Genomic DNA, 24,812 nt, shown 5'->3' on the forward strand with positions numbered 1-24,812 from the left:
TGTCATCATGAATTGTGACTGATAGTTAGTGTTTTTTGTCTTTCTTTTTTCTTCTCACCTTAGGTCGAGTCACAAATCTCCGAAGAGTGACATATGTTGTTTTAGATGAAGCAGACAGAATGTTTGACATGGGGTTTGAACCACAGGTAATAATTCCATTTCTTTGTAACTTTAAAGGTTTATTCTACCTTTAATTGTGTGTATGATGTGTGCCTATGTGGTGTGTGCACATGAATGCCGGTGCCTGCAGAGGCTGGAAATGTCAGCTCATCCTGGAGCTGAAGTCGCAGGTGATTGTGCGCTGTTCCATGTGGGTGCTCGGTGGGTGCCTGGAACTGGACTTGGTTCTCTGAGAGCTGCTCTCTAGCCCCTCACTAAGGCTCTTAAGGTTTTGAAGTGTAGAGGATTTGGTGACGGCTGTGAGAATGAGACATCTGCGTGGTCTGGGAAGAAGCAGAGTGGCTCTGGAAGGGACAGCAGAAGCATAGTGGTTAGCCTTTTGATTTATTTCCATACCTCCAAAGAGACATCATCTGCCATATACTACCATTGTATTTAGATTCAGAAACTGAACTCTTTTTGTGATTTTTTTTGGGGTGGGGGGGAGACAGGGTTTCACTGTATGGCCATGGCTGTCCTAGAACTACTTCTATAGACTGGGCTGGCTTCAAATTCACAGAAATCCGCCCGCCTCTGCCTCACCAGTGCTGGGATTAAAGGTGTGCTCCGTCAACGTCCTGTTAGAAACTGAATTGTGAATGAGATATGAGTAGGTGGGCCTAAAAATCTAGGATTGTGGAATACATGAACCATTTGGGGAACAGTTAAATAGATGCAGTCCAGTTAACATGGAGCAGAGGACTTCAAGTTCTTCACAAATCTGTCACAGTCTTACAGTCTCAGCGAATGGAACAGGATCTTCTAGGTAAAACGGGCTGCTTTGTCAGTGAGGGGCATAATCAATAGTGTTTCCCGGTATTTATATATATATTTTGGATATGGCTGTGTGTGTGTATGGGGCTGAAAGTCAGATGATGACTTGCAGTGGTTGGGTCTTTGCTTCCAATCCTGGTAGAACCCAGGGATTGAATTCAGACAGTCAGACTGGATGGTGGGTTCCTTAATCTACTGAGCCAGTGTTGTTTATTTTTTTCCTTTTTTGAAAAGTTTTATTATAGCCCGTGGAGAGGAAAATTAGAGTGATGATTCTTTTGAGCTTTATTGGTTAAAATCATGGGGTGAGTAGGGCTTCAGATCATGGGCTGCTATTTAGATGTTGGTAAATCACCATGACCAATACAGCTTCAGAAAGTGAGAGTTCATACTCTAGGATGACATTTATCCTCTAGGATGGCTCTGTTCGGATAGGATTAGGAAGGCAGTAGTATGTGTGTAGGCAGAAGTCTAATGATGGGCTAGAGAGGTGATTTAGTGGTTTTTCCAGAGGTTCCAGATTTGATTTCCAGCATCCACATGGCAGCTCTCAGCTGTCTGTGACATCAGTTCCAGGGAATCTGAAACCTTCACACAGACGTACATTGAGGCAAAAACATGAATGAATATAAAAGAAAGAAAGAAAGAAAGAAAGAGAGAGAGAGAAAGAAAGAGAGAGAGAGAAAGAAGGAAAGAAAAAGAGAAGTCTATATTGAAGAAGATAAAGAGCCAGGCAGTGGTGATGCATACTTTTAATCCCAGCACTTGGGGGACAGAGGCAAGCGAATCTCTGAGTTCAAGGTCAGCCTGGTCTACAGAGTGAGTTCTAGGACAGCCAGAGCTACACAGAGAAACCCTGTCTCAAAAACAAAAAACAAAAAGAAAAGAACGTAGCACGAATTATAAAAACACAGAGACAGATATTGGGGTTCAAGTTGAAAATCAAAAAAGTAAAGCCCCCAACCACTAGAGAGACCTTTTACCCCTACCAAAACTTGAGACTGAAGGGGTAAGATAGATCCTGTCTCCACGAATCCTCAGGCTCCACACTCCAAACTCTACTGACCTCCTGTCTCCTTCCCTTTATATTCCTCTCTCTGCCCGGCCATATCACTCCTGTCTCTACCTCCCTAGTGCTGGGATTAAAGGTGTGGCATCCCAAGTGCTGGGATCACCTTTGTGTGAGTTCTCTCTCTCTTTTAGACAGATTCAATCTCCTGTAGCCCAGGGTGGCCTTGAATTTAAAGATCCGTCTCCCTCTGTCTCCAGAGTCCTGGGATTAAAGGTATGTGCCACCACTTTCTGGCCTGTATGGCTGACTAGTGTGGCTGCTTTGTCCTCTGATCTTCAGGCAAGTTTTATTTAATAAAACACAAATAATATACCACTATAAAAAATGAAAATTGACAATTAAACCACGTCATTGAATGTACATCTTTCACTAAACTAAGTTGTTTAGTAACATGGGTGTTAGGTGTAGACTCTGCTTTTCTGTATATCTATACAAGTGGACTTTTAGGCATGGGAGATGGTGGGATCAGTGAAATGCTTGCAGGAGCCTGAACTTGATTCCCAGCGTGCACATGTAACACAGAGTCAGGACTGGGACACACTTGGAACCTGGTACTTGGTAGTGGAGACAGCTGATTCCTGGGGCTCACTGGCAAGCAGACTTGGCAAGCAGACTGTGCAAACTCATGAGAGACCCTGTCTCCAGGGAAAGAACAGTGAATAGTGCTCGGGGCAACAATTGTGATTGTCCTCTGACTTCCCTGCATGTATTCTCTCAAACACAAACACTTGTGCAGTCTTTCTCTTTCTCTGTCACACACACACACACACGCTCACACGCGCACACGCGCGCACACACACACACACACTTTCTTGTTCTCTTCCCCCCTCCCCCGCCCCACATGAGTTTTTACTCTGGAGGATAAAGTTTTAAAGAAACAAACTCATAGGTGGCTGATTGCTGAGTTTCCTTCTTTCCTAAAACTTACTGCTTTTAGTTTTATTGAAGAAAAAATATACTTATTAACACATATTTCTCACTGCTGGAAGAGCTCTGAGCATGTAGAATGAATCAGCAGACTTGAGGGTGATAGGGACAACAGGCATTATCAGACCTGAGCAGCAGAGAGGGGCAAGACTTAGGGCAGGTGAGCAGAGTGGCAGAAAATGGGGACTCCGCCCTCCTTAAAGGACGTGTTCTTCCTCTGTGTTTGGCTGGGATTCGACAATGTTAAATGAAATGAGGGTTTTGAAGTTCACTCCGTTTTTCTTTGGTGTTTTCAAGATTGGGTTTCTCTGTGTAGCCCTGGCTGTCATTTTTCTTCTTAAAATTACATTGATTTAGCCGGGCGGTGGTGGCGCACGCCTTTAATCCCAGCACTCGGGAGGCAGAGGCAGGTGGATCTCTGAGTTCGAGGCCAGCCTGGTCTACAAGAGCTAGTTCCAGGACAGGCTCTAGAAACTACAGGGAAACCCTGTCTCGAAAAACGAAAAAAAAAAAAAATTACATTGATTTATATAATTATTTCTGTATGTGTGGGTGTTAGAGAGCAACTTGTGGGGGCTGGGAGTCGAATTCAGATTGTCTGACATGGTGGCAAGTGCCTGTAATGGCTGAGTCATTTTACCAGCCCCATTTTTCATTTTTTTTTTTCCCCACTAGGTAGACCAGACTGGCTTCCAACTCATAAGAGGTCTGCCTGCCTCTGACTCCAGAGTGCTGGCATTAAAGGCATGCTAGGATGAGACCATAAATATACTTGTCAGTTATACAGTATTTTAAATATCCCACTGTCTTACTGAAAGATTATTGTAATTTGAATGACATATTGAATTGACATAAAACAATAGGCTTTGAGGTTCCTCCTTTGCTTGGTTTCTCCCTCGCTCCTCATTTCCTTTTTTGCTGTGTGTTTGTGGTACACATGTGTGTGTGTGCAGATGTGTCTGGAGAGCGGAGGATGGTTATTGGAATGGCACATCTTGTATTTTTGATGCAAGGCCTGTCATGGGGACCTAGGGTTACAGATGAAGCTAAACTGGCTGACCAGTAAGCCCTAGAGACCTGCCTTTCTCCTTTCAGTGGGTGCTTTCTACCTGGGTGTTAGACTTGGGACTCGGGTCCTCATGTTTATTCCAGTGCGTACTTTACACTTGCCTGTAGCATGAATTTAAATTGTTCTTAATAAAAACCCAGATATTAGGAGGTGAAAGCTGAGAGATCAGAGAAGCAATGCAGCCAGCCACTAGTGGGACTAATGCTCAGAACAAAGGGGTGATCCTGTCCTCACACTGCCTCCTCAGACTGCTTCAGACTGCACCTCAGACTGCATCCTTGGATTACAACCATCTCCAACAAACGTCAGACTGCATTTCAGTTCCTGTCTCCTCCTACCTTATATTCCTCTCTCTACCCTACCATATCCCTTCCCGTTTCCATCTCCCTAATGCTGGGATTAAGGCGTGGGGCTTTCAAGTACTGGAATTAAAGGTGTGAGCCACCATTGCCTGGTCTGTAGCCGTTTGCCTCTGCCCTTCGATCTTCAGGCAAGGTTTATTTGTTAAAACACAAAATAACACCACACTTGCTGCCCTAGCTCAGCCTGTCCGTCCTGGACAAATTCTGGTATAAGTTCAGAGTTTGTAATATAATGAATTTAAAGTAACTAAAGTAGTTCTCCAAAGTTCCTTTTCCTTGATTTGAGGAATGGGTAAATTTTTGGAGACTCATTGTATTTATACATATATACATATATTGTTTTCTCAGGTCATGCGCATTGTGGATAATGTTCGTCCTGACCGACAGACAGTTATGTTTTCAGCTACTTTCCCTAGAGCTATGGAGGCTTTGGCCCGCAGGATCCTGAGCAAGCCCATTGAAGTTCAGGTTGGGGGCAGGAGTGTGGTTTGCTCAGATGTGGAACAACAAGTGGTAGGTACCGTTTTCAGGAAATTGTTAGTTTTCCTGGTGTTTAGACAGTGTGTGTGTATGATCCTTTCTTTAAAAATTAATTAATTAATTTATTTGTTAATTAATTTATTTATGTGTATACATTATTCTTTCTGCATGTATGCCTGAAGGCCAGAAGAGGGCACCAGACCACATTATAGATGGTTGTGAGCCACCATGTGGTTGCTGGGAATTGAACTCAGGACCTTTGGAAGAGCAGGCAATGCTTTTAACCACTGAGCCATCTCTCCAGCCCCAATGTGTGATCCTTTTTATATCATAGTTGTGAAATAGGTAGATAACTTCTAAAGTTAAATGTTACATATCAGTTATAACCTTCAGTCTGTTGCCAGGTACATAGAACTGACTTAATAAAGGTCTTTTTAGTTCTCCCCACCAGCAATGAAGGCTAACAGAAATGGGATACATCTTTCTTGTCTTTAATTAATGGAATTGAGGTTGAGGGACAGAGTGAGCAGTGACCACACGGGCTGCCACAGTTACAACTCTACCAGTTCAAAGTCCGCATTTGCTTAGCCAATTTAAGGTCTAGGAAGCTATTATTTTCTCCTCATTCAATACAGATTAAACATTTTTGTTTTAAGACACATTTGTGTTTTTTACATTAACTTGCTACAACGTGTTGTTTTCAGATTGTGATTGAAGAAGAAAAGAAATTCTTGAAATTACTCGAGCTTTTAGGCCATTATCAGGAGTCGGGATCTGTCATTATATTTGTGGACAAGCAGGAGCATGCCGATGGTCTCCTGAAGGACTTGATGAGAGCATCTTACCCCTGCATGTCTCTTCACGGCGGTAACATTTGCTTAACTTAACTTGCCAACAATTGTCTTGTGCTCTGAATAGTACCTGCTTTGTTTCCTGTAATGTGGGTAGAAGAAATCTGACAGGCGTTTGACAAAATTCCAACTTCATGTAGTGCGGGCTGCAATCTATTGCTCTTCATGTAATTGCCTTGAGATAGTGCCTCACTGTCCGAGCTGTCAGAATCTGCCTCTCTCCGTGATCCAGTGCTAGTAGGGTCAGAGGTATGAGGAGACTGTTTACATGGCTATTAGAGATTTGAATGTTGGTCTTCATTTTTGCATAGCAAGCAAGCACTGTTTCCCTGTGAAGCTTCTCCCTGCCTCCTTGTACCTAGAACTTTTCATCATCCACATGAAGACTACGGGTTAAGCAGTTATTCTCTATGTCTTCCTTTCACCTGTCCTTTATAACTTTGATACTTCCGTACTATCTTATCCCTTTATGAATTTCTTATCCTTTGTATTATATATTGGGAATTAATACATTTCATATCCTTTTGTGTTTGTTCTGGTTCACCCAGTCATGATTTTATGATTCATATTTTAACATCTATTAGATTTTCTTCTAAAAGCTGGATAATACATCCCTTTGTGTAAATTTATTATCTTCTTTTGATTCCCTTGTTGATAGAGACCTGGTTGGTTTTATTATTAGACTCTTGTGTATGATGTGACTATGGTATATATTCATCTTAACAGCTCTTAGTTCCTCTGAGTAATGGAGTTGCTAGAACCAGAACTCAGACTTTAAGTTTTTAAGAAATCATCAAATTGATATATTTTTAAAGATTTATTTATTATGTATGCAGTGTTTTTTCTACATGTTTGCCTGCATGATAGAAGAGGGTGTGGTAGCTGGGAATTGAACTCAGATTTCTGAGCCATCAGCCCTGAGTCTGTTTTTTTATTTCTGTGTTTAGGACTTTCTTAGTAGAAATGGAAAATTTCAACATGTTTTTCTGTTTGTCTCTTAATTTATTTGCAGGTATTGATCAATACGACAGGGACAGCATCATAAATGACTTTAAGAATGGAACCTGCAAACTTCTCGTAGCCACGTCAGTTGCTGCTCGAGGTCTAGATGTGAAACATCTGATTCTTGTAGTAAATTACAGCTGTCCCAACCATTATGAAGATTATGTGCACAGAGCTGGACGGACTGGAAGGGCAGGCAACAAAGTAAAAGTCTTTACAGTCATGGCTTTACCACAGCACAGGTGTTTAGTTTCAGGAATAGATAGCAGAGTAACATTATGATGTTATTTTGAAAGTCTTTAAATAGCTGAACATTGACTGGATGTTGCTAATCACATATATATTTATGTCTCCATATTGTTAAAATGAGCAGTTATGGGGCTGGAGAGGTTGTGCTTCAGTTGAGAACACGGCTCCTTTTTGCGGAGGTCCTGTGCGCTGGCAGAGTTTCCTGTCCCAGCCTCCTGCTCCTGACTGACTGGCAGCTGCTTCCCAAATAACTGCCTCGGAGACTTAATATAAATTATAAATGCTTGGCCAATAGCCAGGCTTGTTACTGACTAGATCTTACATGTAACCCGTTTCTATTAATCAGTGTGCTGCCCAAGGCTCATGGTTTACCTCTGTCCCATTCTGTGGGACCAGCCTGTTTGTCATCTTCCTGGCGCCTCCTTTGACTCCTCCTTCCTCTTCCAGTCGTTCTCCGCTTGCCTTTCCCACCTAACATCCTGTTCAGCTGTTGGCCAGACCGCTTGTTTATTAAACTAATCATAGCAACATATATTCCCACAGTGCACAGAGGCTTATTCTACAGCACTTGTGTTCTGTTTCCAGTGCTCACTATTCACAACCATCTAGGGAATCCCCATACCCTCTTCTAGCCATGGTAGGCAACAGGTGTGTATGTGGTGCACAGACATAAAAGCAAACACCCATGCATATTTAAAACAAAATTAAGCCAGACAGCGATGACACGTGTCTTTAATCCCAGTACTTGTGGGCAGAGGCAGGCGAATCTGTGTGAGTTTGAGGCTGGCCTGATCTATAGAGACAGCTAGGGCTACAGAATTAAGATTATCAGGTACCTTTGTGGTTTCTAGTAGGTAGTGGTAACAGTTTATATTTTGCTCTTGCCTAACATGTTCTGCGCATAGAGACACTTACATATAATTCAGGATGTTTCATTGCTTTTTAGTGCTTGTTTTCTTTACTTGACATTCTATAGTCTAAGGCAGTGGTTCTCAGCATTCTTAGTACTGCTACCCTTTAATACAGTTCCTCATGTTGTGATGACCCCCAACCATAAACTATTCTGTGGCTACTTCATAACTATACTTTTGCTACTGTTATGAATCATAATGTAAATATCTTATATTCAACTGCCAAAGGGGCCTAAGACCTCTTGCTACAGTTGGGGGATGATGTCTTTGTCAAGTCTGTCCACAACTGTAGGTGTGCCACTACACACAACAAAAGTTCTTTTTGTTTTTTCTATTTTGCAATGCTGGAGATACAGCAAGTGTCTCATCACTGAGCTGTGTGCCCAGTCAGTCATTCCTTCTAAAGAAAATAATTATTTAATTAACTTTTATGTGTATAGATGTTTTCCCTGCATATATGTCTGTGCATACATTGCCTATGGAGACCAGTGTTGGATCCCCTGGAACTGGAATTAAGACAATTGTGAACTGCCACGTTGGTGCTGCAAATCAAACCAGGTCTTCTGGAAGAGCACAGAGTGCTCTTAATCACCGAGTAATTTCTCAGTATTCCCTGCCCCTAAGAATTCTTTTGGAAGGCACGAGGGTATTTCGTTGTTAGAAATATTAATAATGATATATTTGATTTTTCAACCTTAGATGTTGCATCATGATGTAACAATAGTACCAACGATAGCTTATTTTTTCTGCTAAACTTCTGAGTTCTTTACATATAGGATTTCATCCTCAGTATCCCAATGAAATAGGCACGGTTCATTTTATAGTTGAGAAAATTCGAAAAAAAATAAAATCTGTGTCTTAGGTTCTGTAGCAAAGCACCTCCTTAACTGAGGTATTCTAAGGAATCTGGAAGCATGTCCTATAGAGGTTAAGAAGTGGGACTGGAGAGATGGCTCAGTGGTTAACATTACCTGCTCCTCTTAAAGCCCAGATTTTGTTTCCAGCACCCACATGGTAATCCCAACTGTCAGGGGAACCTGGGTCCTCTGTCTTCTATGGGTTCCTGCACACATGTGGCACACAGGCATACCTCAAAAACACATACACATAAAATGAATGAATATTTTTTTTTAAGATTAGGAGTAGTGAGTATGTTTTAGGGGCCGCATATACTCTCTCAACATACCCTATTTTCTATTTGCACATGCGTGTTTATAACCATATAAAATGGGATTGTCAGCTCATGGGAGGCATAGCTGCAGAGCCTGGACAGCAAGTGGCGACTCCTGAAATTAGGTTAGAATGTATGTGAAGATGATAACCCGATGGTTTGTCCTCTTTCCTGCCCTGTCTTCCTCTTACCTAGACTGAAGAGTAGCTGGGGCATCTGAGTGCTTACTTTCCAGACTCCCAGGAAGATGATACAACTGATTTCGTTTTTGCAAAATAGTTTCAGAAATACATAATTATGTAAAGAATGTGTTTGTGTACATAATCAAATGCAAACATGCACTTTGTATTCTGAAAACATGAACAGAGCTTGAAGGTGCATTTCTCTAACACCAGCACTTAGGAAGCAGAGACGGCACTCAACTACATTGAGCTACAGAACTAGACTCTGGCTCAGAAGATAAACCAAAAATGGCAGGAGATATATATATATTCCCAGAAGTAACATGCTAAAGCTGAGCATTGGGATTCATGCACATAATCCTAGCACTTGGAAAGCTAAGGCAGGAGGTTTGCCATTAGTTGAAGGCCTGTATTGGATAGTGTGAGACTGTCTTAAAAAACAACAAATAAACAAATTAAAAGAGGCTAGACTGATGACTCAGCGGTTAAGAGCACTGACTGCTCATGAGGACCCGTGGTCACTCACAACTGTCTGTTAACTCCAGTTCCAAGGGCTCCAATGTCCTCTTCTGAGGAGGTGCATCTATGTGGTGCACAGACATGCATGCACTTCCTGTGGAGGTCAGAAGAAGCTTGGCCTATAGTTTAGGCTTGTTCCTACCTGTTTTTTATAACTTAAATTAACCCATTTCTGTTAATCTATATCCTGCCATGTGGCGTTAGCTCTCTTCCATCTGTCCCTCTTGTTTCCTCTCCCATTCTCCTGGCATCTTCCTCAGGTAGAAATAGCTTAGGTTCCTTCTCATCCTTCCTCTCTCAGCCCAGATGTCCCACCTATACCTCCTACCTACCTATTGGCTGTTTCAGCTTTCTATTAGACCAATCACAGCAATACACCTTCACACAGTGTGCAGATATCCCACGACATGTCTGTGTGGTACCACGTGTGAGCTTGGTGCACGCAGAAGTCAGAACAAGCTTTGGATGCTCTAGACCTGGAGTCACAGGTGGATGTGAGTCACCGTGTGGGTGCTTAGAGTCAAACCTGGGTCTTCCGCCAGAGCATCCAGCTCTCTTAGCTGTCAGCTCTCTATCCCAGAAATCTTTCTTAAATTATGATGGCTTAATATGTGTTCTTATTTTCATTCTCTCCCAGTGTTATTCCTACCATGTGGGTCGTCTTCTTTCTGTAGTCTCCCTTCTGCTCTCATATCAAGTGTACCCCGTTCCTTTCTTTCTGTTTTTATAACCTACATGCACCCTAGATGTACGTATACATATTAAAAAATTAAAATCTAGGGTCCACATGTGGTATTTGATCTTTGAAGTCTGTCTCATTTCACTTAACCGGGGATTAAAGGTGTGGCTACCACTGCCGGTGTCATTGTCTTCTTGTTAGCCATTTTGCCTGGGATGAAGTGGAGTATCAGTGTAGTTTTAACTTGTCTTTCCCTGCCAAGAATGCTGAGCTGGGAGATGACTCTTGTCATTGTGGACTTGAACTCAGTTACCAGAACCCAAGTAAAAAACTAGTGTGTGCAAGCCTAGGAGTGGGAAGAGAGCAGTGAGACAGAGGCTGAAGGTCAGTCTCGTCCAGCAGAGGCCACTGTGGCTGGTCCTTACCAAGAGTCTGGAGTAGAGAGGATGCGGAGAGGATGGTCTGAGCTAGGGACCGCACCTCTGCCTCTGCCTCCCCAGTGTCCGCTGGCTGTTTACAAAGCGCAGTTTATGGTGTTAAAAAATGTATATTGAACTAAAGATAGAATTATGATATCTAAATAATTGTTCTCCTTAGTATTGCTTTGGATGCTTGCCATCCTCTGTGTTTCCATGTGAATTTTAGGATTGTTTTTCCTAGTTCAATAATGAATGTCATTGCAATTTTCTGGGAATTATATTGAGTCTGTTTATCATATCTCAATAATATGGCAATCTCACTTTATTAATCCTTCCTGACAGGTCTTTCCTTCTTGTATTGTCTTCAGTTTCTTCTTTTTGGAGACAGGGTCTCATACCTTAGGTGTGCCTAGAATTGATTGTGTAGCTGCCTCCACCTGTGTGGTGGGATGGAACCCAGGGTTTGTGCATGCTGGGCAAGCACCCTACCAACAGAACACTTCTTCAGAGTTTTAATGTTCCATGTAGAAATCTTTGCCTTTTTGGTTAGGCTTATTTCTAGACCTTTTTTTTTTTTTTTTTTTTTTTTTGAGATCTGTGAATGAGGTATTCCTCATCATCTTGTCAGTGGGTTTGTTACTGGTTTACAACTAAGGTGCTGGGTTTTTGTGTTGATTTTGAATCATCTTGTTTAATTCTGTTTCCTCATTTTCATTAGGGCTATGCCTACACTTTCATCACAGAAGATCAAGCTCGCTATGCTGGTGACATAATTAAAGCTCTTGAATTGTCAGGGACGGCAGTGCCTCCTGACCTGGAAAAGCTCTGGAGTGACTTCAAAGATCAGCAGAAAGCAGTGAGTCTTAAACTTCCTTATATGAGTCATTGACGTGACTGGTAACTGTGTTCACTTATATCTTAGCTTTTTTCTTTTTTCTTTCTTTCTTTTTTTTTTTTTTCTTTTTTTCAGGGTATTTTTATGTAGCTCTGGCTGTCCTGGTACTTGGTATATAGACCAAGCTGGCCTCAAACTCTCAGATTTATCTGCTTCTGCCTCACGAGTGCTCATATTAAGGGTGCACATCCAGCCACTTACATTTTTAGAAGGGAAAATACTGAAACTAGAATCTCCTCTTTTGCTTAAACTTTGTCCTGTTTTTTGTTAAGTTGCTATATTCTACTTTGAAAATACTTAATAGTTTTTACTCTAAAAATTATCTTTGTTAACTTTTCTTTAAAAGGAAGGAAAAATAATTAAAAAGAGTAGTGGTTTCTCTGGCAAGGGATTCAAGTTTGATGAAACAGAACAGGCGTTAGCCAACGAGAGGAAGAAGTTACAGAAAGCTGCTCTTGGCCTGCAAGATTCAGATGATGAAGATGCTGCAGTCGATGTAAGTATTGCGGTCTCTGCATGTGTGCTGTGGAGTGGTTTGTGAACGTTGAGAAGTAGGCAAGGGAGCCTCTTGAAGTTTCCAGTGTGCTTGTTCATAGGAGGAGCTTTTTTACTCATCATAGTAAATTATTCCAAGCTGGACGTGGTAGTCTGTGACTTTGCCAGCTGCTCAGAGGCCTGTGGCAGGAGCAGTGACCCCAGAGTACAAGAAGTGACCCTGGGCAGCACAGCAGACTTTTTCATATGACCACAGATGACCTCTGTTGAGACGTGGTCTTGTAAGTAGGTTTAGCCTGACCAGGCTGTTGAGAGTATTGGTCCAGGACTGAACACAGACAGGGCAGGTTTCCTGTCAGCCGCTGGCCGTTTCTTTCTGGTGCAGCACACTAGCTTAGAATAAAGTAGAGTTGCTGCTCGGTTGTATGTTTACCTTGTTTTGAGTAAACTCAAGTTAGCAGGTTAGAGCTGGGCGTGGTAGCATACTTAGCACTCGGGCGTCAGAAGGATCCCTTTGAATTTTGTGGTGCTGTGGTATACATAGTAAGTTGCAGGCTAGCCAGGGCTACATAGTGAGACCCTGTTTCAAAAAGGAAAAGTCAAAAACAAAAAATGATATTGATCAAGTCATTAGATCTACCCTACTTTCAAGAGGAATGTTACCCATAATTTAAAAAACCATGTTATACACATGACACATGTACATAAAATACACAAATGTGATTTTCTTTTGTTTGTTTGTTTGTTTTGAGGCAAGGTTTTTTTGTGTAGCCCTGATTGTCCTAGAACTTATTGTGTAGACCAGGCTGGCCTCGAACTGAGAGACCTGCCTGCCTCTGCCTCCTGAGTGTTGGGGTTAAAGACTGTGCCACCACCGCCGGCTTCTTTACTGAGATTTTTAAAAGCATGTGTGCTGTTTAATTTAAAACAACATCACTCAGTTAAATGCACAGTTGCAAACACCCTCACCATAAAAACTATTTGGCTCTAACTCCATAAAGGAAAAAATATGTTTTATAAAAAGAAACTAAATTGAGACCATTTCATTAGAAATGCTTTCTAAATTAATTTAAGTCCAACAAGCTTCCCCTAGTGGGAATCAAAGTCCCCTTCTGGCCTCCTCAGACACCAAGCATATACATGGTACATATATATATATATATATATATATATATATATATATATATATATATATATATACACACAAACAAGCAGGCAAAACACACGTCAAAAAAAATGAATAAATTTTTTTTTAAAAAGTATTGAGGGTGATCCTCAGCTATTCAGTGGGTTTATCTGACTGAGCTACATGACAGCCTGTCTCAAAAGAAAAAGAAAAATCCTCATTTTAGGAGTTAGAGGTGAAAGTCCTGCATCATTCCTCCTGAGACTCATGGGCTTTGAGTGACAGCCCTTTCACCTGCTATCATTATAGAACAGTTTGGGCTTAGTGCCTGAGCCCTGGAACAGTTCAGTCGCCATTTGTGCTGCTCTGACTTGAGAGCCTGTATTTCTTCATTGACAAGATGAGGATGGATTTCTTTTTCTTTCTTTCTTTCTTTTTTTTTTTTTTGTTGCCTCTCAGAAGTCTGATTACGGCAATCTTATAGTATGGCAGATTCTTTGTTTTTGATTTTGTCTTTTTTTTTTAATTTTTCTATCACAGACAATAAATTTTTGAAAGAAAAGTTAATGAAGAGCTAGTTTGTTTTTCTTTTGATTCAGGTATTTGAATTTATGTAAATTTAACTAATTCTAACCTTTCCTGGAAACATTTCTTTTTGTGTAGGTGCAACTAAATTAATATTTCTAACCCAGTATTTACTAATTCTTCGTTTTCTCCTGTTTTAGATTGATGAACAGATTGAGAGCATGTTTAATTCAAAGAAGAGAGTAAAAGACATGGCTGCACCTGGCACATCTAGTGTGCCTGCCCCAACCGCAGGCAACGCTGAGAAGCTAGAGATTGCCAAGAGGCTGGCTCTCAGAATCAACGCTCAGAAGAACCTAGGCATCGAGTCTCAGGTATTAAGTAATTTGTTCCGCGTCTTAGTCATTGCTCCTGTTGCTATGACAGGAGAATCGTTAGAGTAATGGTTCAAAGTAGAAAGTGTCTTTCGTTTTTAAAAAAGCAGGGTTTTTGGGTCCTTCTAGCTCTGCTTCCCATGTGCCAGGATGACAAGTGTGCCCCACATGCCTCAGACCCCACTTTTCAGTGTGGGTCCCCTCTCTGTGTGTGCCTCTTGTAGAACCCATAAGGCATATGAGTTGTGGACAGCTCATAAGAGAGTAGATGAGCATCCTGATCCAGAATGCTCCATAATCTGAAACTTTTTTTCTTTGGTGACCTGATGTTGAGCTTTTTTTTGTTTTTTGCTTTTTTGAGACAGGGTTTCTCTGTGTAAGCTGTCCAGGAACTCACTATGTAGATCAGGCTGGCCTCCAATTCACAAAGATCCGCCTGTCTCTGCCTACCGAGTGCCTGGACTAAAGGTGTGCGGTACCACGCCCAGCTGAGGTTGTGTGTTTTAGACACACGGTCTGTATTCTCAGCCAACCCAGAGCTGACAGTTTTTCCTTTCCTGCTCCTGAGATTATAGGAGTGAGCCATTGCGCTGGGCACTGCTTACTACCAAATAAAACAGAAAGTTTTGATTTTTTTTTTTTTTTTTTGGCTTTGATTTTTTGAGACAGGGTTTCTCTGTGGCTTTGGAGTGTGTCCTGGAACTCGCTCTGTAGATAAGGCTGGCTTTGAACTCACAGAGATCCACCTGCCTATGCCTCCCAAGTGCTGGGATTAAAGATGTGCACCACCACCGCCCAGCAAAACAGAATTTTTATAGCATGCCCAAAGAATGATAAGTTATTGCGTTTTTGGATGGTTCATTGTGGGTAGGGGAAAGCTCTGTGATGATGGCCACACAGGCATTGTAACAAAGTAGAAATGCCGCTAGTCACAAGGTATACGATTTTAGAAAAACCGTGTTATGTTCTACATACTGCGCCTTAGCTAATGCTCTGTGTCTACATTGTCTACAGTGATACATGGTAGGCCACTGACTGTCCCTCAGTTTTCTCATCAGCATGAGAGGAAAATGACAGTATCAGTTATGCACTCACACTGTGTGAGGGATTGCTTTAGAAAGGTACTTTCTGTTTATTAAGTGGAATTAGTGGCTTTGGGGAGAATCATTTATGGTGAGGTCCTTGGCCCTCTCTTCTGCAGCTGAGGTTTAACTGGAGGTCTTCTTAAACCGCAGGATGTGATGCAGCAGGCCACCAATGCCATTCTCAGAGGGGGCACCATTCTGGCTCCCACGGTGTCGGCAAAAACCATTGCAGAACAGCTTGCTGAAAAGATCAATGCCAAGCTCAATTACGTGCCTTTGGAGAAACAGGAAGAGGAGAGGCAGGAGGGTGGGCAGAGCGAATCTTTCAAGAGATATGAGGAAGAGTTAGAAATTAATGACTTCCCACAGGCAAGTAACAAATATAAAGGTTTTTATATTGTGAAGTAGAAATGCTTCTTTCAGAACAGAACCCTTTCCTTAAAACACATGAACTATTGGCTCTATTGTTCTTAGTTCATTTCTTTCCTTTTTTTTCTTTCTCTTTTTTTTTTCTTTTTTTTTTTTTTTTTTTTTTTTTTTTTTTTTTTTTTTTGAGGTAGGGCCTGACCCTCCTACCTCACAGGTGCTGGGTTGACAAGTGCACACCTCCAGTCCTGTCTCTGCTTATTTTTTCCTGCACTAGAGGAGAACCTAGGACTTTATACACACAGACAATACTTCCGTGCTGATCTGGACCTCCAGCCCCTGAGACAGAATTGTTTCTAAGTGAACGTTAAATGCCTGACTTTTACCTATATAGGGGAGAGTAATAGTGAATCTGTGATCTGTTCTCTTTTTTTCTTTCCTTCCTTCCTTTTTTTTCCTTTTCGTTTTTGTTTTGAGACATGGTTTCTCTGTGTAGTCAGTCCTAGCTGTCTTGGAACTCTGTAGCCCAGGCTGGCCTCAAACTCACAGAGATCCTCCTGCCTCTGCTTCCCAGTGCTGGGGTTAAAGGCATGCACCACCACTGCCTAGTGAATCTATTATTTTTCAGCCCAGAATTTTAGATTAATTGTGTGATATTATGTATTGGGAGTTGGGAGGAGGACAGGGATCAGGATGGGCGTGTCAGTCAGAGGACAGCTTGCAGGAGTTGGTTTTCTCCTTCCACCAGGCAGGTTCAGGGGTTGAACTCAGGTCGTCAGCCTGGGTAGCGGGACCCTTATCCACTGAGCACCTATCTCACCTGCCCTTAACTCAGACTCTTGTGTTATGATTTGTTGTGATTTGAGTCTCCAAACCTGTTTTTTTAGACGGCGAGGTGGAAAGTCACCTCTAAGGAAGCCCTGCAGAGAATCAGTGAGTACTCGGAAGCCGCCATCACGATCAGAGGCACCTACTTCCCTCCTGGCAAAGAGCCCAAGGAAGGAGAGCGGAAAATTTACTTGGCGATTGAAAGTATGTACCGTTGCTTTTGTGTGACACCTGAGTCAGATCAGGGTTGGTGTAGGTGTAACATGAGTCAGTGTGAAGTTGATAGTAGGAAAGAACTGAAAATAGGGACACCTCTAAGAAATCTGTGACCATGTGTCACTTGAGGTCTTAGGAGTTCAGAATACGGTTGTACACATTTAAAGCTGACAGACCTATTGTGGGGATTACGTTTGAAAATTGCTTTAAAGAAGGTACGAATTTTAAGGACATACACATTTTCTTTTCTTTAAATACTGAGCACTTCATGATTTTTGTGTGTCATCCTTGTTCAGGGGCCATGTTCCTCTTCTCTGCATCTTCATTGTTTAGTGCATGTGCTCTCCAAGTGAGCACAGGCTTGACACACTTCTGTTAGGTCAAATACTTTGGTCAGCATTTAAGTTAGACAGTAACCCAGCTGTACCAGTTCACTATCTTGGCAGGCAGTACACTCCCTAACATTACCTGAAGCGTGGTCTCCTGGACCTCCTTTCAGTGGAGAAACAGTAGTATGAACCATACATTTTCTACTCAATCATCAGGTGCCAATGAGCTGGCTGTGCAGAAAGCAAAGGCAGAAATCACCAGGCTCATAAAAGAAGAACTGATCCGACTGGTAAGTGAAACCCTCAGGCCTTATTTGTTTTAGTGACTGTTATCGAACTTTAATACACACAGGCATAGAAATCATAAACACCTGTCTTGCCAGCTGAACACCTGTAATCCCGGTGTTTTGGGACGTGGAAGCAGTTGAGTTTCAAGGCCAGCCTGGTGGAACTTGAGACCCTGTCCCAACACAGAAGTCTTTTTTTTTTTTTTTAAGATTAATTTAGTTATTATGTATACAGTGTTCTATCTGCATACATGCTTGCTTGCCAGAAGAAGACACCAGATCTCATTATAGATGGTTGTGAGCCACCGTATGTTTCCTGGGAATTGAACTCAGGACCTCTGGGAAATCAGCCAGGGCTCTTAACCTCTGAGCTATCTCTCCAGCCTCACATAAATATATCTTTTTTTTTTTTTTTTTCCTTTTTCTTTTTCTGGTTTTTCGAGACAGGGTTTCTCTGCAGCTTTTTTAGAGCCTGTCCTGGAACTAGCTCTTGTAGACCAGGCTGGCCTCGAACTCATAGAGATCCGCCTGCCTCTGCCTCCCGAGTGCTGGGATTAAAGGCGTGCGCCACCACCGCCCGGCTCATAAATATATCTTGATGAAATTTGGAGTAGGCACTTGGGTGTAGTCACTATCTAAATGAAGACATGCAAATCATTGCTTTATCTAGAAGCCTGGCCTCTGGCTTCCATTAGTTTTTTGTGTTTTCACCTCTGAGTAGGGGACACATGCTGTCTACTCTTCATTCCTCAGCATTATACTGAGGAGGCCAGGCTATTGTTGCAGGTAGCAATAATGCATGCCTTTTCATATCTGCATGCTATTTAATTGTTTACCTACACTGCAGTTTACTTACATACTGGACTTGAGGGCATTCTACTTTTGACTTTTTTGAATAACATAACTGGGAACCTTCTTTGACTTTTTGCTATACATTAATGCATCTTTTTATTGAATATACACTTTGGAATAAAATTTCTATTTTTAAATACCTTATAGTCTATCTATTTAGTAGGTGTTATTACCACATTGTTTTGCAAAAGGATTTACCAATTTTCACTCATTGGAGCATCTGAAAATGCCAGTTATTCTATGTCCTGACCAACCCATGGTGTGGCCAGTATTTTAAAGTTTGCAGTGAGTTAAATTTGGACAAAGAAAAGCCTACTAAAGATAAACTTTCTAAGGGAGCCACAGATACATCATTGATCATAAGTACCAGTTATGGGCTATAAACTCTCCATGCAGCAGCTTCTGCAGTTGGGGGGCTTTTCTGAAATTCCATTTACACATAGAAATCTTTTTTGGGGGATTTTTAAGTTTTTATTTTTTAAATTTTTTGGAGGCAGGGTTTCTCTATGTAATCCCGGCTGTCCTGGAACTCACTATGTAGACCAGGCTGGCCTCAAACTCACAGAGATTCACCTACTTCTGCCTCCTGAGTGCTGTGATTCAATGCCAGTGCCCCATTTAAGGCAGGGAATATTTTTTGTTAACAATTTTTTTTTTTTATCTTATGTGCATTGGTGTTTTTCCCACATGAATGCCTGTGTGAGGCTGTTAGATCCCCTGGAACTGGAGCTGCAGACGGTTGTGAGCTGTGTGTGGGTGCTGGAATTGAAATTAGATCCTCTGGAAGAGCAGCTAGTGCTCTTAACTGCTGAGCCATCTCTCTAACCCAGGGAAATAGCTTTTTAAAAAGAAGGTATACAAAGCAAGAGAAAATACAAATAAGCTTTAAGTCCAGGGCTCAAGCCAAGTATGGTGACTCATACTTGTAATCCTAGCACTTAGTAGGCTGGCCAAGAGGATTTTGTAAATTCAGGGTTAGCCTGGGCTATTGAATGTGTTTTTTCTAGGGGCTGGAGAGATGGCTCAGAGGTTAAGAGCATTGCTTGCTCTTCCAAAGGTCCTGAGTTGAATTCCCAGCAACCACATGGTGGCTCACAACCATCTGTAATGAGGTCTGGTGCCCTCTTCTGGCCTGCAGGCACACATGCAGACAGAATGCTGTATACATGATAAATAAGTAAAAAAAAAAGTGTTGTTTCTAAAATGTATTAATAATATAGTAGTGTACAAAGGTTTTGAGATTATTTCACCAAACAGTAATAGAAAAAGAACTTCATGCTTGGAGACTACAGAGTTATCAGGGAAAGAATGGATGGCGAACAGAGAGAATGAATTCTTTACTGAGCCATCCCCCTGCCTCCACTCAGTAACAGCCTTTTTATTTTGGCAATGTGGTAGTGTAACAAATTGTTAAAAAAAAAAAAAAAAAACAAACTTAAACATTCACCTTTTTTTATGTGTGCTTTTTCTAACCTGCCTTTTATTTTCTGTCATAGCAAAATTCGTACCAACCAACAAATAAAGGACGATACAAAGTATTATAAACCACTCACTCGGAGCCACTCTGTACCTGTACTGGTCTGTGACGTTTACAATGTATTGTAAAGTAAGACCCTGAAAATTCTGTCTTGCTTATTTTTTAAATTCAAGAAACTAGTTGTTTGTTACAGAAGTCGCCTGTCAGTAAGTACTGCCCCACACTGGTCCAGACCCCATTCCAGTCAGACCTCTTTTCAGAGTGCGATACTCCTTTATGTCAACCTTGGATACCAATATTTAAGAGTCTGGAAACAGTGGGGTGTTGTCTTGAATGTACTAATAAAGTCTGTCAGTCACTGAGGGCCACTGACCTCTCCTCTGTCACTGAAAATGCGATGTGATCATCTAAGAAAGGTGAAGTCCTTGTCATGTTTGTTGCTGCCTTTTAAGCTTACCTCCTCTATTGGACTGACTGGAACTCATGAACAGGATCAAAGATTGTTACAATAGACATTCACAAAATAGGTTCAGAGTTTTTTTTTTTTTTTTTTTTTTTTTTTTTTTTTTTGGTTTTTCGAGACAGGGTTTCCCTGTAGTTACTAGAGCCTGTCCTGGAACTAGAGTTTTTATTTTAATTTTTTCATCAGAAATGAGTAGTAGTTGGTTTGCTTTTGGTTTTGTAAAATTAAACATAAGCAGCATAATGAGATTTTTGCATTTCTTCATTTTCCCTCCTTTTGAGAGCGTCCCTTTGTGACACGGGCTGGCCTTGAACGTGTGATCCCCTTGCATCTGCCTCTCCAGAGCTGGAGGTGGCCACCCTCACTTTCCACTTCTCCCCCGCATCAGTGCCGCTGTTCAGGTCCCCCAACCTCTGACTGTCTGAGTGCTAATTCCTTCCTTGCCTACTTTTAGAGAAAGTGATTGTGGCCATATCAAATTAAAAATATGATTCCTTTCCCTCCAAAGTGTTTCTTTAGACATCTATATTATGCTATATATAAATACCTTATTGCTTTTAGTCTAATTTTCCTTCAGGGTGATTGAGTAGGTTATGAATTTTTCCCTGTTAAAACAAGACAAGTGGTGAATGCCTCTAATCCTAGAACCCAAGATGGGGGCAGAAAAATCATGAATTTGAGGCCATCCTGGGCTTACATAATGAAACCTTACAGGAGGCAGAGGCAGGCAGATTTCTGGGAATTTAGGCTAGCCTAGTTTACATAGCTAATTCCAGGACAGCCAAGGCTACACAGAGAAACCCTGTAATGGAAAACAAAAACATAAAACAACAACAAAAAAGAACAAGGCTAGGATCTAGGTCAGAGGTAGTGCACTTGCCAAGAGTGCCAGGGTCTAACACAAGGAAGAAACAAGTGCTGGTTCTTAGGCAGATGAGGTGACTCTGACGACTCAGTTGGTAAGGTTTGTGCTACCAAATCTGGTCACCTGAGTTAATCATATGATCCACATAGCACAAAGTATAAGTTGTTCTTTGACACACATGTGCGCATATACATACATGTGGGCACAAGTGCACATATACACACACACAAATATAATAAAAGAAAACAAGCAAATTATATGAAATACTGGTATTTGAGTTTCAGGCTACAGTGTTTCTTGGTAAAATTTAGTGCACAAACCCCCCCAAGAATTGTACTTTAGAGCTTTGGGGTCTGATTCTGAGTAGTGTGATTGGATTACCTGAAACTACTTTCAATACTCCTGATATATGAAAACTTCATATTGTCATCAGAAAAAAAGCTTTCTCAGGTATTTAATAAATATTTCTTAAATTAAGAGGTAGAAAATTTCTTTAAGCATCTTGACTTAAACCCCCACATGTAATCCCAACCTTTAGGAGGCAGAGGCAGGATGATCCCTAGGTTCAAGGCCAACCTATTTTACATAATGAGTTTCAAGCCAGTCAGTACTATACAGTGAGACCCTGTCTTATAAAAAAGAGAACAAACAAATATATATGTATATATTCTTGATTTCGAGGTTTTTAAGTCAGAGTATACTAGAGTTGTTAAATACTTTTAAGGCTAGAGAGGTGATCTGTAGTGAGGAGCCGATGAGGAGCCGCTTGTTCATCCCGGCCGCCCAGAATCACAGCATACTGAGGGGAATCCCGTATCAGTGATCCATTCCTTAAGAGCGCTTGGTGCTCTTGTAGTGGACCCAGGTTCAGTTCCCAGCACCCACATGGCAGCTAATATCTGTCTGTAATTCTAGTGATTAAATCTAAAGAACAATCAAACATTTTTAACATAGTTAATAGCTGTATTGATGGATGAGTATTCTGTTTGTTAAGTATAAGTGTCTTTGTCCTGGAAAGGTAAAATGTAATTGGGAAATAATTTTTATACCTTCATATATCCAGTTATTTCTCTTGAAGGAAGAAATTAGAGGAAATACCTATAACAATATCATGAAACTCAACTTCACACCAGAATTCTCGTCGTCAGCACTTCTTCCCGCCTCAGTTTGTTACCTTACAGAGAACATGGCAGTCACACTGGTTCAATGGTGCTCCCCGAAACTCACTGGGTCTCGTTGAGGCCCAAAAGTTACATCATTTCAAATTTTCTGTTTGTGGATCTCGTTGTGAAGAAACACTGATAGTATTTTGTTCTAAAATGAAATATTGCTTAGTACATTTTTTTAGTATCAATACTGACTTGATTTTTAAAGTTTGAATGATGTACAAATTTTGTTTTTAATGCAATATCAGTATTTGCTCAAGGTCTCTAAATTCCTTACAGAATAAAGTTAATTCAGTCTGGATTGGTCTCAGATTATCTTTTCTTGAATACTTTGATTTGCTTTTTCTATAGTCTTTTTTATATTGTAGACATGTAAGAGAAGTATTATTGCTGGTGTATCTTTGTGAGGTTTTTAAGACAGTCTCATTGTATAACCCAGGCTCTCATGGAACTTGCTTTGTAGACCAGGCTGACCTTGAACTCTCAGAGAGATCTTCCTGCCTCTGCCTCCCAAGTGCTGGGGGCTTACATAGTGTGCATCTTTTTTTAAAAATTTACAAAATAAATTTTATTTATTTTTAATGTGTATTTATTTATTTGTCTGCATGTATGTCTGTGTATCACATATATCCCTGGTGCCTGCAGAGGCCAGACTAGGGAGCTGGTTTCCTTGATACATGAGAAATTAATATTGTTACCAGAAAAAAAAGCTTAATTGTTAAAGCCCGTGTCGCTCCAACACAAATAACTATTTTTCCTAACTGGACTGGTCCAGAGATGCAAGGAATAATCAGACAACTCACACGGTCATCACTGAAGGGCATCTCAGGGTCTTTTCTCCTGACCATCTCTCGACAATCTCCTCGTGTTTATTCTCCAAACAACTTTCAGACCAACACATAAATTGAGGGGGGGAGGGGGACACGGGGACAGGACACATTCGGCTGTCTCCTAGGTAACCAGGTGAGTGGCCTTTTGTCACCTGCATCTAGAGTATGCTAGCTGTCACATAGGTCTGAATTAGCATGTCTATAAAATATCCTCCGAATTACAAAAGAAGAAGCACCAAACCTGACCATTAAGTCATCAGTTTCAGCTAACACCTCTCCCCAGGTGATCTACATTTATAACAAAACAAAAGGAGCAGCACATCCTGGCTATTGTTAGGCAGAGACAACTTGTCTGCAGAACTACTGTGACCACCTCAGATGGGCCTATGGCTTTTGTGCCTGGTAGCAACACCAGCAACACCGTACAGAAATATGGGCCTACACTTAATCAGTAATTAAATAAGTGTTTCTTAAATTACGAGGCAGAAACGTTCTTTAAGCATTCTAGACTTAAGCCAGGTGTGGAGGCGCACACACACGTAACCCCAGCTTTCGAGAGGCAGGATGGTCCCTGTGTTCACCATCTTGTCAGTCCTGTATATTCATTTTAGGAAAAGATTTATTTTTCTTCGTTTTGTCTTGTTTTTGTTGTTGTTTGTTTTGAGACATGGTTTCCCTTTGTAACCCTGACTGTCCAGTCCTAGAAGTCACTTTGGCCTCAAACGCAAAGATCTACTTGCCTCTGCTTACTGAGTGCTGGTATTAAAGCAGTTTAGTACCACTGCTGGGATACACACACACACACACACCTATGTGTTTTGTGCTCAGTTTGCTTTGCAAGAGGTCTGGGTGTGAACTTTAGCATTGCTTCTCGGACTTCTGAGTCTTGAGGCTCTCCTGTGAAGGCCTGTGAGTCCTCCTCTGCTCTGCAAGGGAATGTTCATAGGTATAATCTCAGATTGTCCCGTGGGGAAACTCAGAGCTACTCTTGAGACAGAGAAGGAAACGGGGTGTAAGAAAGCAAAGTATCAGCCGCGCAGTGGTGACACACTTATTTAGTCCCAGCACTCGAAGTCAGAGACTGGAGGACCTGTGAGTTGGAGACCAGCCTGGTCTACAAAGTGAGTTCCAGGATATTGTGGTGGCACACACCAGGAGGGTTTGTTGGAGAAGGGAGGAAAGGTGCCAGCCAGCCAGCCACTGAGGAATCAGCATATATAGAAAATGAGGTAACAAGCCATGAGCCACATAGCAAAACATAGATAAGAAGCATGGATTAAGTGTAAGAGTTAGCTAGTAACAAGCTTGAGCTATTGGCTGAGCATTTAGAAGTAATAGTAAACCCCTGAGTGGCTATTTGGGAACTGGCAGGAGAGAAACGTCTGACTACACTCCAGAGTCAGGTTGGCGGGCCTCTGTAAGTTTGAGGCCAGCCTGGTTTGCAAAGCAAGTTCTGGGATAGCCAGAGCTGTTATACAGAGAAACGCTGTCTTGAAAAAACTCAAACCAAAAAAAACAAGCAAACAACAACAAAAACCCCACAAACCCTAAAAAAGAGGGAAAGCAAAGTAACTCCCTGCACTTGGGAGGCAGAGGCAGGTGGACCAGTCTGGTCTACAGAGTGAGTTCCATGACTGCCAGACTACACCAAGAAACCCTCTCTGGAAAAACAACAACCAAAAAGCAAAGTATATTGCCCTGTCACCCTCAAGTCTCATTAAAGTCTTTAGCTGAGAGCAGAGAATTCCAGCACAACCAGTGTTTGTTGTGAAGACTGCCTCCAGGCACAGGACTGGAGATACGGCTC

At 41.5% G+C, this 24,812-nt stretch overlaps 1 protein-coding gene and 1 non-coding gene across 3 annotated transcripts in view; one reads left to right on the forward strand and one right to left on the reverse strand.

The window, feature by feature from the left end:
- Positions 1 to 20,053, forward strand: part of Ddx46 (DEAD-box helicase 46) — a 45,557-nt gene extending 25,504 nt beyond the window's left edge. Inside the window, exons 13-23 of one of the 2 annotated variants that reach the window (XM_038333397.1) lie at positions 64 to 146; positions 4,712 to 4,876; positions 5,548 to 5,710; positions 6,707 to 6,900; positions 11,545 to 11,682; positions 12,068 to 12,217; positions 14,068 to 14,244; positions 15,477 to 15,695; positions 16,580 to 16,724; positions 17,282 to 17,355; positions 19,701 to 20,053. In XM_038333397.1, the coding sequence (XP_038189325.1) occupies positions 64 to 146; positions 4,712 to 4,876; positions 5,548 to 5,710; positions 6,707 to 6,900; positions 11,545 to 11,682; positions 12,068 to 12,217; positions 14,068 to 14,244; positions 15,477 to 15,695; positions 16,580 to 16,724; positions 17,282 to 17,355; positions 19,701 to 19,748 (1,556 nt within the window). In that variant the 3' untranslated portion in view covers positions 19,749 to 20,053. The remainder of the gene's footprint in view (positions 1 to 63; positions 147 to 4,711; positions 4,877 to 5,547; positions 5,711 to 6,706; positions 6,901 to 11,544; positions 11,683 to 12,067; positions 12,218 to 14,067; positions 14,245 to 15,476; positions 15,696 to 16,579; positions 16,725 to 17,281; positions 17,356 to 19,700) is intronic. The other variant, XM_038333398.1, reaches the window with a different exon arrangement.
- LOC119818087 lies at positions 16,987 to 17,093 on the reverse strand. Its single transcript, XR_005286005.1, has one exon. It is a non-coding gene; the product is annotated as a U6 spliceosomal RNA (small nuclear RNA).
- Positions 20,054 to 24,812: the final 4,759 nt, after the last annotated feature.

This window comes from Arvicola amphibius, chromosome 6 (assembly GCF_903992535.2).
Source record: "Arvicola amphibius chromosome 6, mArvAmp1.2, whole genome shotgun sequence".
Classification (NCBI taxonomy): Eukaryota; Metazoa; Chordata; class Mammalia; order Rodentia; family Cricetidae; genus Arvicola; species Arvicola amphibius.